Source organism: Scardinius erythrophthalmus (assembly GCF_964197995.2).
Source record: "Scardinius erythrophthalmus genome assembly, chromosome: 24".
Taxonomy (NCBI): domain Eukaryota; kingdom Metazoa; phylum Chordata; class Actinopteri; order Cypriniformes; family Leuciscidae; genus Scardinius; species Scardinius erythrophthalmus.
Genome location: NC_138244.1, coordinates 37,501 through 54,683, shown reverse-complemented (window position 1 = coordinate 54,683; position 17,183 = coordinate 37,501). Strand labels below are relative to the sequence as shown.

The 17,183-nt window shown below is 44.9% G+C and overlaps 1 protein-coding gene across 2 annotated transcripts in view; it reads left to right on the top strand.

The window, feature by feature from the left end:
- The window catches only part of pus7 (pseudouridine synthase 7), a 48,269-nt gene that overhangs the window by 21,244 nt on the left and 9,842 nt on the right, over positions 1–17,183 (top strand). For both annotated transcript variants that reach the window (XM_081356432.1, XM_081356433.1), the window contains 5 exons: positions 364–477; positions 5,306–5,450; positions 12,283–12,394; positions 12,473–12,550; positions 12,627–12,755. In XM_081356432.1, the coding sequence (XP_081212558.1) occupies positions 364–477; positions 5,306–5,450; positions 12,283–12,394; positions 12,473–12,550; positions 12,627–12,755 (578 nt within the window). The remainder of the gene's footprint in view (positions 1–363; positions 478–5,305; positions 5,451–12,282; positions 12,395–12,472; positions 12,551–12,626; positions 12,756–17,183) is intronic.

The window sequence follows — 17,183 nt, the reverse complement described above, 5'->3', positions numbered from 1 at the left end:
TCATTCTAATCAGTTCACTTGTGGCAGACTAACAGAACATAGCTTGAGAAGTCATTACAGGTTATTTATTTATCCCTGGCCTACAGTGACCCGGTCTGCCAGTCCTGGGAGAGTCTGTTCACACGGGACACACACTTTTATTCCAAACGCAATATTTATTATTTTAATCCTGTAAAGCCTGACTTAATAACATAAGATCCCGTTAGGGTTAGGGTAGACGCAGGAACCCTCTCCGGATCTCAGTTCAGCGTAGATGATGTCATATTTAAGCGTGTTTTCTCCGTGTGACGCAGGAACCCTCTCCGGATCTCAGTTCGGCGTAGATGATGTCATATTTAAGCGTGTTTTCTCCGTGTGATACAGGAACCCTCTCCGGATCTCAGTTCGGCTGAGTGTCAGACTCTGACAGAAGAGCAGAAGCAGAAGCTGACGGAGCTCCAGCTCTTCAAGAACAAAGAGGGAACCGTGGCCATCGAGGTACACATTACCTTATTACCCTACACACACTCATTACCCTACACACACTCATTACCCTACACACACTCATTACCCTACACACTCTCATTACCCTACACACTCTCATTACCCTACACACACTCATTACCCTACACACACTCATTACCCTACACACACTCATTACCCTACACTCTCATTACCCTACACACACTCATTACCCTACACACTCTCATTACCCTACACACACTCATTACCCTACACACACTCATTACCCTACACACACTCATTATCCTACACACTCTCATTACCCTACACACACTCATTACCCTACACACTCTCATTATCCTACACACACTCATTACCCTACACACTCTCATTACCCTACACACTCTCATTACCCTACACACACTCATTACCCTACACACACTCATTCCCCTACACACACTCATCACTCATTCCCCTACACACACTCATTACCCTACACACACTCATCACTCATTACCCTACACACACTCATTACCCTACATACACTCATTACCCTACACACACTCTCATCACTCATTACCCTACACACACTCATTACCCTACACACACTCATTACCCTACACACACTCATTACCCTACACACACTCATCACTCATTACCCTACACACACTCATCACTCATTACCCTACACACATTCATTACCCTACATACACTCATTACCCTACACACTCTCATTACCCTACACACACTCATCACTCATTACCCTACACACACTCATCACTCATTACCCTACACACATTCATTACCCTACATACACTCATTACCCTACACACACTCATTATCCTACACACACTCATTACCCTACACACTCTCATTACCCTACACACTCTCATTACCCTACACACTCTCATTACCCTACACACACTCATTACCCTACACACACTCATTACCCTACACACTCTCATTACCCTACACACACTCATTACCCTACACACACTCATTACCCTACACACACTCATTACCCTACACACTCTCATTACCCTACACACACTCATTACCCTACACACACTCATTACCCTACACACACTCATTACCCTACACACACTCATTACCCTACACACTCTCATTACCCTACACACACTCATTACCCTACACACTCTCATTACCCTACACACTCCCATAACCCTACACACACTCATTACCCTACACACTCTCATTACCCTACACACACTCATTACCCTACACACTCTCATTACCCTACACACTCTCATTACCCTACACACACTCATTACCCTACACACTCTCATTACCCTACACACTCTCATTACCCTACACACACTCATTACCCTACACACACTCATTACCCTACACACTCTCATTACCCTACACACACTCATTACCCTACACACTCTCATTACCCTACACACACTCATTACCCTACACACTCTCATTACCCTACACACACTCATTACCCTACACACACTCATTACCCTACACACACTCATTATCCTACACTCTCATTACCCTACACACACTCATTACCCTACACACACTCATTACCCTACACACTCTCATTACCCTACACACACTCATTACCCTACACACTCTCATTACCCTACACACTCTCATTACCCTACACACACTCATTACCCTACACACACTCATTACCCTACACACACTCATTACCCTACACACACTCATTACCCTACACACACTCATCACTCATTACCCTACACACACTCATTACCCTACACACACTCATCACTCATTACCCTACACACACTCATTATCCTACACACTCTCATTACCCTACACACACTCATTACCCTACACACTCTCATTACCCTACACACACTCATTACCCTACACACACTCATCACTCATTACCCTACACACACTCATTATCCTACACACTCTCATTACCCTACACACACTCATTATCCTACACACTCTCATTACCCTACACACACTCATTACCCTACACACACTCATTACCCTACACACTCTCATTACCCTACACACACTCATTACCCTACACACTCTCATTACCCTACACACTCTCATTACCCTACACACACTCATTACCCTACACACACTCATTACCCTACACACACTCATTACCCTACACACACTCATCACTCATTACCCTACACACACTCATTACCCTACACACACTCATCACTCATTACCCTACACACACTCATTACCCTACATACACTCATTACCCTACACACACTCTCATCACTCATTACCCTACACACACTCATTACCCTACACACACTCATTACCCTACACACACTCATCACTCATTACCCTACACACACTCATCACTCATTACCCTACACACTCTCATTACCCTACACACATTCATTACCCTACATACACTCATTACCCTACACACTCTCATTACCCTACACACACTCATCACTCATTACCCTACACACACTCATCACTCATTACCCTACACACATTCATTACCCTACATACACTCATTACCCTACACACACTCATTACCCTACACACACTCATTACCCTACACACTCTCATTACCCTACACACTCTCATTACCCTACACACTCTCATTACCCTACACACACTCATTACCCTACACACACTCATTACCCTACACACTCTCATTACCCTACACACACTCATTACCCTACACACACTCATTACCCTACACACACTCATTACCCTACACACACTCATTACCCTACACACACTCATTACCCTACACACACTCATTACCCTACACACTCTCATTACCCTACACACACTCATTACCCTACACACTCTCATTACCCTACACACTCCCATAACCCTACACACACTCATTACCCTACACACTCTCATTACCCTACACACACTCATTACCCTACACACTCTCATTACCCTACACACTCTCATTACCCTACACACACTCATTACCCTACACACTCTCATTACCCTACACACACTCATTACCCTACACACTCTCATTACCCTACACACACTCATTACCCTACACACTCTCATTACCCTACACACACTCATTACCCTACACACTCTCATTACCCTACACACACTCATTACCCTACACACTCTCATTACCCTACACACTCTCATTACCCTACACACTCTCATTACCCTACACACACTCATTACCCTACACACTCTCATTACCCTACACACACTCATTACCCTACACACACTCATTACCCTACACACTCTCATTACCCTACACACACTCATTACCCTACACACACTCATTACCCTACACACACTCATCACTCATTACCCTACACACACTCATTACCCTACACACACTCATCACTCATTACCCTACATACACTCATTACCCTACACACACTCATTACCCTACACACACTCATTACCCTACACACACTCATTACCCTACACACACTCATTACCCTACACACACTCATCACTCATTACCCTACACACACTCATTACCCTACACACACACTCATTACCCTACACACACTCATTACCCTACATACACTCATTACCCTACACACACTCATTACCCTACACACACTCATTACCCTACACACACTCATTACCCTACATACACTCATTACCCTACACACACTCATTACCCTACACACACACACTCATTACCCTACACACTCTCATTACCCTACACACACTCATCACTCATTACCCTACACACACTCATTACCCTACACACTCTCATTACCCTACACACACTCATCACTCATTACCCTACACACACTCATTACCCTACACACACTCATTACCCTACACACACTCATTACCCTACACACACTCATCACTCATTACCCTACACACACTCATTACCCTACACACACTCATTACCCTACACACACTCATCACTCATTACCCTACACACACTCTCATTACCCTACACACACTCATTACCCTACACACTCTCATTACCCTACACACACTCATTACCCTACACACTCTCATGACCCTACACTCTCATTACCCTACACACACTCATTACCCTACACACACTCATTACCCTACACACTCTCATGACCCTACACACACTCATTACCCTACACACTCTCATTACCCTACACACTCTCATTACCCTACACACACTCATTACCCTACACACACTCATCACTCATTACCCTACACACACTCATTACCCTACACACACTCATTACCCTACACACACTCATCACTCATTACCCTACACACACTCTCATTACCCTACACACACTCATCACTCATTACCCTACACACACTCATTACCCTACACACACTCATTACCCTACACACACTCATCACTCATTACCCTACACACACTCATTACCCTACACACTCTCATGACCCTACACACACTCATTACCCTACACACACTCATTACCCTACACACACTCATTACCCTACACACACTCATTACCCTACACACACTCATCACTCATTACCCTACACACACTCATTACCCTACACACACTCATTACCCTACACACACTCATCACTCATTACCCTACACACACTCTCATTACCCTACACACACTCATTACCCTACACACTCTCATTACCCTACACACACTCATTACCCTACACACTCTCATGACCCTACACTCTCATTACCCTACACACACTCATTACCCTACACACACTCATTACCCTACACACTCTCATGACCCTACACTCTCATTACCCTACACACTCTCATTACCCTACACACACTCATTACCCTACACGCTCTCATTACCCTACACACACTCATTACCCTCTGTGTGTCTGATGTCTGTCTGTCTGTCTGTCTATCTGTCTGTCTGTCTGTCTGTCTGTCTGTCTGTCTGATGTCTGTCTGTCTGTCTGATGTCTGATGTCTGTCTGTCTGTCTGATGTTCTTCAGGTGCAGGAGGACTCGAAGGAGAAGCGCACTCTCCTGCACAGAGCTGTGAAGCTGCTGTTTCCCGGCCTGGAGACCAAAACTGAGGACCGGGAGGGCAAGAAGTTCATTGTGGCGTATCATGCAGCGGGTCAGAGAGCGCTGGCAGGTACACACTCACTGTGTGTGTGTGTGTAGTTTCAGCTGCAGAACATGTGTGTGTAGTTTCAGCTGCAGAACATGTGTGTGTGTTTCAGCTGCAGAACATGTGTGTGTAGTTTCAGCTCCAGAACATGTGTGTGTAGTTTCAGCTCCAGAACATGTGTGTGTGTTTCAGCTGCAGAACATGTGTGTGTAGTTTCAGCTCCAGAACATGTGTGTGTAGTTTCAGCTCCAGAACATGTGTGTGTAGTTTCAGCTGCAGAACATGTGTGTGTAGTTTCAGCTCCAGAACATGTGTGTGTAGTTTCAGCTCCAGAACGTGTGTGTAGTTTCAGCTGCAGAACGTGTGTGTAGTTTCAGCTGCAGAACATGTGTGTGTAGTTTCAGCTCCAGAACATGTGTGTGTGTTTCAGCTGCAGAACATGTGTGTGTAGTTTCAGCTCCAGAACATGTGTGTGTAGTTTCAGCTCCAGAACATGTGTGTGTAGTTTCAGCTGCAGAACATGTGTGTGTAGTTTCAGCTCTAGAACATGTGTGTGTAGTTTCAGCTGCAGAACATGTGTGTGTAGTTTCAGCTCCAGAACATGTGTGTGTAGTTTCAGCTCCAGAACATGTGTGTGTAGTTTCAGCTGCAGAACATGTGTGTGTAGTTTCAGCTCTAGAACGTGTGTGTAGTTTCAGCTGCAGAACATGTGTGTGTAGTTTCAGCTCTAGAACATGTGTGTGTAGTTTCAGGTGCAGAACATGTGTGTGTAGTTTCAGCTCTAGAACATGTGTGTGTAGTTTCAGCTCCAGAACATGTGTGTGTAGTTTCAGGTGCAGAACATGTGTGTGTAGTTTCAGCTCTAGAACATGTGTGTGTAGTTTCAGCTCCAGAACATGTGTGTGTGTTTCAGCTCCAGAACGTGTGTGTAGTTTCAGCTGCAGAACATGTGTGTAGTTTCAGCTCCAGAACATGTGTGTAGTTTCAGCTGCAGAACATGTGTGTGTAGTTTCAGCTGCAGAACATGTGTGTGTAGTTTCAGCTGCAGAACATGTGTGTGTAGTTTCAGCTCCAGAACATGTGTGTAGTTTCAGCTCTAGAACATGTGTGTGTAGTTTCAGCTCCAGAACATGTGTGTGTAGTTTCAGCTGCAGAACGTGTGTAGTTTCAGCTCCAGAACATGTGTGTGTAGTTTCAGCTCCAGAACATGTGTAGTTTCAGCTCCAGAACATGTGTGTGTAGTTTCAGCTCCAGAACATATGTGTGTAGTTTCAGCTCAGGAACATGTGTGTGTAGTTTCAGCTCCAGAACATGTGTAGTTTCAGCTCTAGAACATGTGTGTGTAGTTTCAGCTCCAGAACATGTGTGTGTAGTTTCAGCTGCAGAACGTGTGTGTAGTTTCAGCTCCAGAACATGTGTGTGTAGTTTCAGCTCCAGAACATGTGTGTGTAGTTTCAGCTCAGGAACATGTGTGTGTAGTTTCAGCTCCAGAACATGTGTGTGTAGTTTCAGCTCCAGAACATGTGTGTGTAGTTTCAGCTCAGGAACATGTGTGTGTAGTTTCAGCTCCGGAACATGTGTGTGTAGTTTCAGCTCCAGAACATGTGTGTGTAGTTTCAGCTCCAGAACATGTGTGTGTAGTTTCAGCTCCAGAACATGTGTGTGTAGTTTCAGCTCAGGAACATGTGTGTGTAGTTTTAGCTCCAGAACATGTGTAGTTTCAGCTGCAGAACATGTGTGTGTAGTTTCAGCTGCAGAACATGTGTGTGTAGTTTCAGCTGCAGAACATGTGTGTGTAGTTTCAGCTCCAGAACATGTGTGTAGTTTCAGCTCTAGAACATGTGTGTGTAGTTCCAGCTCCAGAACATGTGTGTGTAGTTTCAGCTGCAGAACGTGTGTGTAGTTTCAGCTCCAGAACATGTGTGTGTAGTTTCAGCTCCAGAACATATGTGTGTAGTTTCAGCTCAGGAACATGTGTGTGTAGTTTCAGCTCCAGAACATGTGTAGTTTCAGCTCCAGAACATGTGTGTGTAGTTTCAGCTGCAGAACATGTGTGTGTAGTTTCAGCTGCAGAACATGTGTGTGTAGTTTCAGCTCAGGAACATGTGTGTGTAGTTTCAGCTGCAGAACATGTGTGTGTAGTTTCAGCTGCAGAACATGTGTGTGTAGTTTCAGCTCAGGAACATGTGTGTGTAGTTTCAGCTCCAGAACATGTGTGTGTAGTTTCAGCTCCAGAACATGTGTGTGTAGTTTCAGCTCCAGAACATGTGTAGTTTCAGCTCCAGAACATGTGTGTGTAGTTTCAGCTGCAGAACATGTGTGTGTAGTTTCAGCTGCAGAACATGTGTGTGTAGTTTCAGCTCCAGAACATGTGTAGTTTCAGCTCCAGAACATGTGTGTGTAGTTTCAGCTGCAGAACGTGTGTGTAGTTTCAGCTCCAGAACATGTGTGTGTAGTTTCAGCTCCAGAACGTGTGTGTAGTTTCAGCTCCAGAACGTGTGTGTAGTTTCAGCTCCAGAACATGTGTGTGTAGTTTCAGCTCCAGAACGTGTGTGTAGTTTCAGCTCCAGAACGTGTGTGTAGTTTCAGCTCCAGAACATGTGTGTGTAGTTTCAGCTCCAGAACGTGTGTGTAGTTTCAGCTCAGGAACATGTGTGTGTAGTAGGGCTGTCAAAATTGTTCAAAAATGACGTTCGAATATTCCCTCTAAAACACATACGAATATTCGAACTATTCGAACATCTGGTTGCGCATTTTGTCAATGACGCGCATTACGTCAATAACAGGACAAATTAATACAAAGAGACATAACTACTTGTATAGGTAGTTAATTTAAGTTTAAACATATTTGACAATGTATTACCAACACAAAATCAAGTAAATAAACTAATGGCCAAGACCGCAGACCTCACTCTCGCTCACTCGCAGGCACTCTCTCCCTCCCTCGCCCTCGCGCTCGCGCTCTCTGCGCATAACGGTTTAAAAATGAACAACAACAATAAGCACATGTTGAGTGCTGATCAAGAGTTTTGTGCAAGCAATTTAAGGTTGCGACTCTTGTCCCAAATATAGCAGGCTTCATTCAGTGATTGAAACAAATTTATTAACATTAATTGAAGTTTTACAGTATAGAACCGACATTGAACGCTCCGAGCGAGCTGTGCTGTGGTAAACGTGGAACTTTTCTGTTTAACGTTAAATAAAATGAGGCACACAATTTTCGAGATGTGACCTCATGTTGCTAGTGGTCGAATGGTATGCTATCTGTATCTTACATAGATAGCTTGCATACTACTTTATCTCGCGGGAGTCGTGGCTCCACAATTTTACGTTCTACCGACCAAAATCCAAAGTACTTCCAGACATGGCTTAAAATCACTTTCTCTGCTGCGGTCGAGTTGAACTTGGGCTCTGCACTTTCTGCCATCTTCCATGCAAGTCAACTTTCAGCAGTGACGCTGTGCTAGACAGGGCGACCCTGACGAGACAGCGCGCGCGCCCACTCGCAAAGCAGACAGCCGCGCCTCTGCTTCCGCGGGCGTGTTTTTCCATATTCGAAATTCACATTCGAATATTAATTTTCACTTTCGAATTTCTGTTTTTTAAAACTATTCGAATATATATTCGAATTTAGAATATTCGTTGACAGCCCTAGTGTGTAGTTTCAGCTCCAGAACATGTGTGTGTAGTTTCAGCTCCAGAACATGTGTGTGTAGTTTCAGCTCAGGGAACATGTGTGTGTAGTTTCAGCTGCAGAACGTGTGTGTAGTTTCAGCTCCAGAACATGTGTGTGTAGTTTCAGCTCCAGAACATGTGTGTGTAGTTTCAGCTCAGGGAACATGTGTGTGTAGTTTCAGCTGCAGAACGTGTGTGTAGTTTCAGCTCCAGAACATGTGTGTGTAGTTTCAGCTCAGGGAACGTGTGTGTAGTTTCAGCTCAGGGAACATGTGTGTGTAGTTTCAGCTCAGGGAACATGTGTGTGTAGTTTCAGCTCCAGAACATGTGTAGTTTCAGCTCCAGAACATGTGTGTGTAGTTTCAGCTCAGGGAACATGTGTGTGTAGTTTCAGCTCAGGGAACATGTGTGTGTAGTTTCAGCTCCAGAACATGTGTAGTTTCAGCTCCAGAACATGTGTGTGTAGTTTCAGCTCAGGAACATGTGTGTGTAGTTTCAGCTCAGGGAACATGTGTGTGTAGTTTCAGCTGCAGAACGTGTGTGTAGTTTCAGCTCCAGAACATGTGTAGTTTCAGCTCCAGAACATGTGTGTGTAGTTTCAGCTCAGGGAACATGTGTGTGTAGTTTCAGCTCCAGAACATGTGTGTGTAGTTTCAGCTCAGGGAACATGTGTGTGTAGTTTCAGCTCCAGAACATGTGTAGTTTCAGCTCCAGAACATGTGTGTGTAGTTTCAGCTCAGGGAACATGTGTGTGTAGTTTCAGCTCCAGAACATGTGTGTGTAGTTTCAGCTCCAGAACATGTGTAGTTTCAGCTCCAGAACATGTGTGTGTAGTTTCAGCTCCAGAACATGTGTGTGTAGTTTCAGCTCCAGAACATGTGTGTAGTTTCAGCTCCAGAACATGTGTAGTTTCAGCTCCAGAACATGTGTGTGTAGTTTCAGCTCCAGAACATGTGTAGTTTCAGCTCCAGAACATGTGTGTGTAGTTTCAGCTGCAGAACGTGTGTGTAGTTTCAGCTCCAGAACATGTGTAGTTTCAGCTCCAGAACATGTGTGTGTAGTTTCAGCTCCAGAACATGTGTGTAGTTTCAGCTCCAGAACATGTGTAGTTTCAGCTCCAGAACATGTGTGTGTAGTTTCAGCTCCAGAACATGTGTAGTTTCAGCTCCAGAACATGTGTGTGTAGTTTCAGCTGCAGAACGTGTGTGTAGTTTCAGCTCCAGAACATGTGTAGTTTCAGCTCCAGAACATGTGTGTGTAGTTTCAGCTCAGGGAACATGTGTGTGTAGTTTCAGCTCCAGAACATGTGTGTAGTTTCAGCTCCAGAACATGTGTAGTTTCAGCTCCAGAACATGTGTGTGTAGTTTCAGCTCCAGAACGTGTGTGTGTAGTTTCAGCTCCAGAACATGTGTGTGTAGTTTCAGCTCAGGAACATGTGTGTGTAGTTTCAGCTCCAGAACGTGTGTGTAGTTTCAGCTCCAGAACGTGTGTGTAGTTTCAGCTCCAGAACATGTGTGTGTAGTTTCAGCTGCAGAACATGTGTGTGTAGTTTCAGCTGCAGAACATGTGTGTGTAGTTTCAGCTGCAGAACATGTGTGTGTAGTTTCAGCTGCAGAACATGTGTGTGTAGTTTCAGCTGCAGAACATGTGTGTGTAGTTTCAGCTGCAGAACATGTGTGTGTAGTTTCAGCTGCAGAACGTGTGTGTAGTTTCAGCTGCAGAACATGTGTGTGTAGTTTCAGCTCCAGAACGTGTAGTTTCAGCTCCAGAACATGTGTAGTTTCAGCTCCAGAACATGTGTGTGTAGTTTCAGCTCAGGAACATGTGTGTGTAGTTTCAGCTCCAGAACATGTGTAGTTTCAGCTCCAGAACATGTGTGTGTGTTTCAGCTCCAGAACATGTGTGTGTGTTAGAGATGTGATGTGACACTAGATGGCGCTCTGAACTCGCTGCATGATCCTGCATGAGCTTGAGTGAGCATGAGTGTATGGAAACACGACTGATGTTTGTGCATGTGAGGAGGACAGATCCCAGAGGATGATGGGATTATCCCATGATGTTCCATATCACAGTTGTTCGGGCAGCTTCTGCCCTGGCGAGATCCGTTCTGTTCCCGTTCAGTACGCAAGGAATGAGCGGAGTGTGTTGCATCTCGCTTATCTTCACAAACTGAATCTTCCGAATGAATTGAATGGAAACGGAACGGTGATTCCGGACTCATCCGCGCATGCCAACTCTCATCCGTGTGTGTGCTCGCGTCCTGAGTAACGCTGTCTTATTCTCCCAACGCTCCTCTCGCTCGCGGGACAGAGGTCAGACCCGCCTCAGGTAAGGCCAATCCCACATCAGTCCAGGACGCCACGAAAGCTTTCCTTTTGTTCAATTATCAGTCTATAAGACTCATCACAATCCCAGAGACGCCACTGAGGTGATTAACAACAGCGTGATCATGATCGTGACGTTATAGAGACCCTGTTTGACACGCGTACTGGATTCGGCACTCGGGTTTGATCATCATATCGACCGTGAAACCAGACCGAGCGGTCAAGTGCTTCTAAACACAGGAGAAGATTTTACAGAAGAGTTATTATATAATTGGTTTATTGTGATATTTTCAGTGATATTTTCACAGTTAGTCAGTATTATCAGTGATGTTGTTCAGCCTGATTTATCTTCACTGCAGGAATATTGAATATATTAATCATGTTTGGTGTTTGTGCTCAGACAGGAAGGGTGCTCCGATTAAAAGTTAAAATAAATCTAAAACTCTTTCCTCCTCCATATTTGAGGTTTAATATACACTTGTGGCTTGCAGAAACAGAAGTCAATGTTTTATTCCATTAGAACGACTTTGAAAGATGCCTGTTACAAAGATGTTAAAGTCCACATTAGTGGTTGAATTATATTGAACTCCAGAGGATTTTACTGTGAATCTGACATGCTGTGCAAATTATCATAAACCTTCTATAGAAATATTGAGCGGGTTTCTAAATATATTCTTTAGGTGTCGCTGCTTCAGTAGCTCGTACAGTAGATTATATTCCTCAATACTCTGACACAGCTGTTGCACTGGTGATAGTGACCATGTGTGTTTTCCTCAAACTTAAGTCTTTATAAGTCTGTGCTCCATTACTTTTTCATTTAGTGTTCATCCTCTCTTCTTCTCTGTCTCCCACTGAAGCCCCTCGAAAGCATTCATGGCCGAAGAACCGTGGCAGTTTCTGCCATTTCGTTCTCTATAAGGAGAACAAGGACACCATGGAGGCCATCAACCTCCTCTCCAAGTTCCTCAGGTGTGTGTGAGACGAGTCTGCGGCTGGTGAACGCTGGCGTTACATGACCTCACACACACTCCTGTCTCTGTGTTTCAGGGTCAGGCCCAACATGTTCTCCTACATGGGCACCAAAGACAAGAGGGCCATCACAGTGCAGGAGATCGCCGTGCTGAAGTGAGTGAAGCCGAGCGCCAGATCCGCCTAACGCTCAGGACACACTCCTGTATTCTGCTCTTCTGTTTCTCCTCAGGATCAGCGCTGAGAGATTATCTCACCTCAACAAATGCCTCATGAACCTGAAGCTGGGAAACTTCAGCTACAAGAAACATCCATTAAAACTGGGAGAGCTGCAGGGAAACCACTTCACGGTGGTGCTCAGGTGAGGATCGGCGCTACGTTTGCAGGGATGCTAGCATCTCACCTCTCAGCAAAGTTCGCTGTGCAGTAGTGCTATCATAACCTTATTGCATTGGCATAAGTAACGATACGTCAAGCTTACGACATGACTGCCTTTTCACTAACTTTAGAGGGAAATAACTTAACTCTGCTGGAAAGCCGAAACAATCTCTGTTACCTTAAATTATACGCTTATCTCTGTAAAGCTGCTTTGAGACAATCTACATTGTTAAAAGCGCTATATAAATGAAGATGACTTGACTTGACTTGACTTCACAAGATGTGATATAAAGCTATGGTGTCCCCAGAATGTGTCTGTGAAATTTCAGCTCAAAATGCCAGATCATTTATAATAGCTTGTCAAATTTGCCCCTTGTGTGTGTCTCTTTAAATGCAAATGAGCTTTAGCCCCGCCTCCGTTCAGAAGAGGGCGGAGTCTTTACACGAGCTTCAGAAACTCCGGCAATAACAGAACAGGCCAATCTCCCTCATCCAGAATCCCAGAATAACCAGTAGCGAGTGCAGCCTTACGGAGAGACTCAGGAAGAGCTTCTGAATGTTAGTGGAGACATTTCTGTAGTTGTTGTGGAGTTACACTGATCATCTCATCATCATGTTGAACTTCTCCACAAGTGTCCACAGTTCCTGAGGTGTTTATAAGACAGCGGTGACATGTTCTGGTCAATAGTGTTCAGTGCTCGTCTGTGCTCAACCACAGAACAGCTTCAGGCTCTGCTGGATCTTCATCAGTGCGTTAGAACTGGTCTCTGTTGGCGCGTGTGGAACCAGATGTCGGCTGGTGTGTGTAAACGTGCAGATTAAGGGCCGATATTAATGTCTTAAGCATGAATGGCAGGACAAATTAGACGACATGGCGAAATAAATATGATGCGAGTGGCTAAGTGTGTGAGGTGCGAGTGTGCGAAGTACGAGTGTGAAGTGAGTGTGTGAGGTACGAGTGTGAGTTTGAGTTGCGAGTGTGTGAGGTACGAGTGTGAGTGTGCGAGGTATGAGTGTGTGAAGTGCGAATGCATGAGGTGTGAGTGTGAAGTACGAGTGTGCAAGGTATGAGTGTGTGAAGTATCAGTGTGAGTGTGCCGAGATATGAGTGTATGAGTATGTGAGGTATGAGAGTGTGAAGTGTGAATGGGTGAGGTGTGAGTGTGAAGTTCGAGTGTGCGAGGAATGAGTGTGAGTGTGAAGTAAGACTCAGGGATGTGATTTTTCCGGATTTTCCGACCTGAAAATGTGACCTACGTTAATCATGCAGATCTGTAAAAAAAAAAAACAGGGGGGGGGGGATGTTCTCACAGCCGTCACCATGGTAACCCGGGACGGAACCATAGTTGCCATCCCCGTGCAACAGGGCCACACCGGACGGCACGTCACCATGCTTACAGATGGCAAAGAAATGCTTTTTTCCTTCCTTTCCAAGTACAGGGATGCATACAGTGCGCTTTTCGGTGCCTCCCGCTTTTTTCACGTCAGTTTGGGTGACAAATTCATCTGAAGCCTATTTCATAGCTTAATGTGAGGGACAGAAGTCTATTTACATCATTAAAGTTCTCCCTCCTCTGCGGCTGTCAATGATTCTCCATTCAGTATACAAACAGCGCACGCGCCTCTTCCGGTTACAGCAGCATACAAGCACGGTAGAACTCTCTCCAATATGATATTCACATTATAATGCTTGATCTGTAGAGAAAAGGCTGTGGATTGGCCTAAAATGACTTTATTTTGTTGGAGTTTGTTGCTGTTTTTAAACGACTCGCTACCGTGTGCCTGTTAGATCACACATCACAAGGACTAAATCGGCATCAAACGCACAATAACTGGAATTTAAAACTGTGAAGAAACAAATGATCAATAAACTGTTGGACAGATAGACACTAGGATTTGTGCGCTCGACATTTCTTCGCTTTGTGCCGTGAACTTTTAAATGCGCACTTGTGCAGCGCAGCGCTGAACACTGTGACTCCATGTTGCTTTGAGCACATCATTCTGCGCCGGCGATGCGCATACGCGCTTTGTGCGCTCTGTTTTGAAGCGTTTCATATTTTCAAAAGCCTATATTTTTGTATACCTAGCCTGCACAATACATTTAAAATAAGCATAATTTAATTGTATGTTATTTCTGTGTAGTGTAGTGTAGTGTAGTGTAGGCTATATAAATATACACACTTCTGAATTCTTGACATTCATATATAAATATAAAATTGTGAAATGTATGATTACCTGATTGAATTTTATAAGAGTAATAATAGTAATTTGTTTTTATTAACATTTTAGATTTGATAAAATTACTGTGCAGATTTTTTCAAGAATTACTTTTTGCTGCTGATTTATACACCCACTAAGTTTAATAAAAATACATAATAATACATTTATGTAATATTTAAAGGTGTTAACTGTAATCTTACACTGCAAAATGATCACTTACAAAGGATTAAATTCATCACAATTATGTAAGTATCTGGATATTTGCTGTGGGGTGAGGGCTTCGATAACCTCCCTCTTTTTTTGTGTGTGGGGGGGGGGGGTCTCAGTTTGATCGGCGGGGCGGGCGGGGGGGTCTCGGTATATTTTCTTGCTTTTTTGTCCTTAGCCAATCACATGCCTGAAGAATGTGTGTGTGTGAAGTTCGAGTGTGTGAGGTATGGGTGTGAGTGTGAGGTACGAGTGCGTGAGGTACGTGCGAGTGTGTGAAGTGCATGTGTGAAGAATGAGTGTGAGTGTGCGAGGTATGAGTGAAGTGTTTGTGCGAGGTACGAGTGTGAAGTACGAGTGTGTGAAGTGTGAGTGCGCGAGGTACGAGTGTAAAGTACGAGTGTGTGTGTGTGTGTGTGTGAAGTGTGAGTGTGCAAGGTACGAGTATGAGGTATGAGTGTGAGTGAAGTACGAGTGTGCGAAGTGTGAGTTTGCGAGGTACAAGTGTGTGAGGTATGAATGTGAGTGTGTGAAGTACGAGTGTGTGAGATATGAGTGCGAGTGTGAAGTACGAGTGTGTGAGGTTTGATTGTGAAGTACGAGTGTGCGAGGTACAAGTGTGTGAAGTACAAAGTGTGAGAGGTATGAATGTGAGTGTGTGAAGTACGAGTGTGTGAGATATGAGTGCCAGTATGAAGTACGAGTGTGCAAGGTACGAGTGTGAAGTGCGAGTGTGTTAAGTGTGAGTGTGCGAGGTACGAGTGTGAAGTACGAGTGTGCGAGTGTGTGAAGTGTGAGTGCGCGAGGTACGAGTGTGAAGTGTGAGTGTGCGAGGTACGAGTGTAAAGTACGAGTGTGTGAAGTGTGAGTGCCAGTATGAAGTACGAGTGTGCGAGGTACGAGTGTGTTAAGTGTGAGTGTGCGAGGTACGAGTGTGAAGTACGAGTGTGCGAGTGTGTGAAGTGTGAGTGCGCGAGGTACTAGTGTGTGAGTGTGTGAAGTGTGAGTGTGCGAGGTACGAGTGTAAAGTACGAGTGTGTGAAGTGTGAGTGTGCAAGGTATGAGTGTGTGAGGTACGAGTGTGTGTGTGTGTGAAGTGTGAGTGCCAGTATGAAGTACGAGTGTGCAAGGTACGAGTGTGAAGTGCGAGTGTGTTAAGTGTGAGTGTGCGAGGTGCGAGTGTGAAGTACGAGTGTGTGAGTGTGTGAAGTGTGAGTGCGCGAGGTACGAGTGTGTGAAGTGTGAGTGTGCGAGGTACGAGTGTAAAGTACGAGTGTGTGAAGTGTGAGTGCCAGTATGAAGTACGAGTGTGCGAGGTACGAGTGTGAAGTGCGAGTGTGTTAAGTGTGAGTGTGCGAGGTACGAGTGTGTGAAGTGTGAGTGCGCGAGTGTGTGAAGTGTGAGTGCGCGAGGTACTAGTGTGTGAGTGTGTGAAGTGTGAGTGTGCGAGGTACGAGTGTAAAGTACGAGTGTGTGAAGTGTGAGTGTGCAAGGTATGAGTGTGTGAGGTACGTGTAACATGTGTGGGGTTGCTAGTGTGTGAAGAGCGAAGTATGAGTGTGTGAGTGCGAGGTACGAGTGTGTGAGTGCGAGGTATGAGTGTGTTAAATGCGAGGTATGTGTAACGTGCAAGGTATGAGTGTGTGAAGTACAAGTGTGTGAAGTGTGAGTATGAGTGTGTGAGGTGCGAGTGTGTGAAGTGTGAGTATGAGTGTGTGTGTGTGTGTGAGGTGCGAGTGTGTGAGGTATGAGTGTGTGAGGTACGTGTAACGTGTGAGGTGCGAGTGTGAGGTACGAGTGTGTGAGGTGCGAGTGTGTGAGGTGCGAGTGTGTGAAGTACAAGTGTGTGAAGTGTTAGTATGAGTGTGTGAGGTGCGAGTGTGTGAAGTGTGAGTATGAGTGTGTGTGTGTGAGGTACGAGTGTGTGAGGTGCGAGTGTGTGAGGTATGAGTGTGTGAGGTGCGAGTGTGTGAGGTACGTGGAG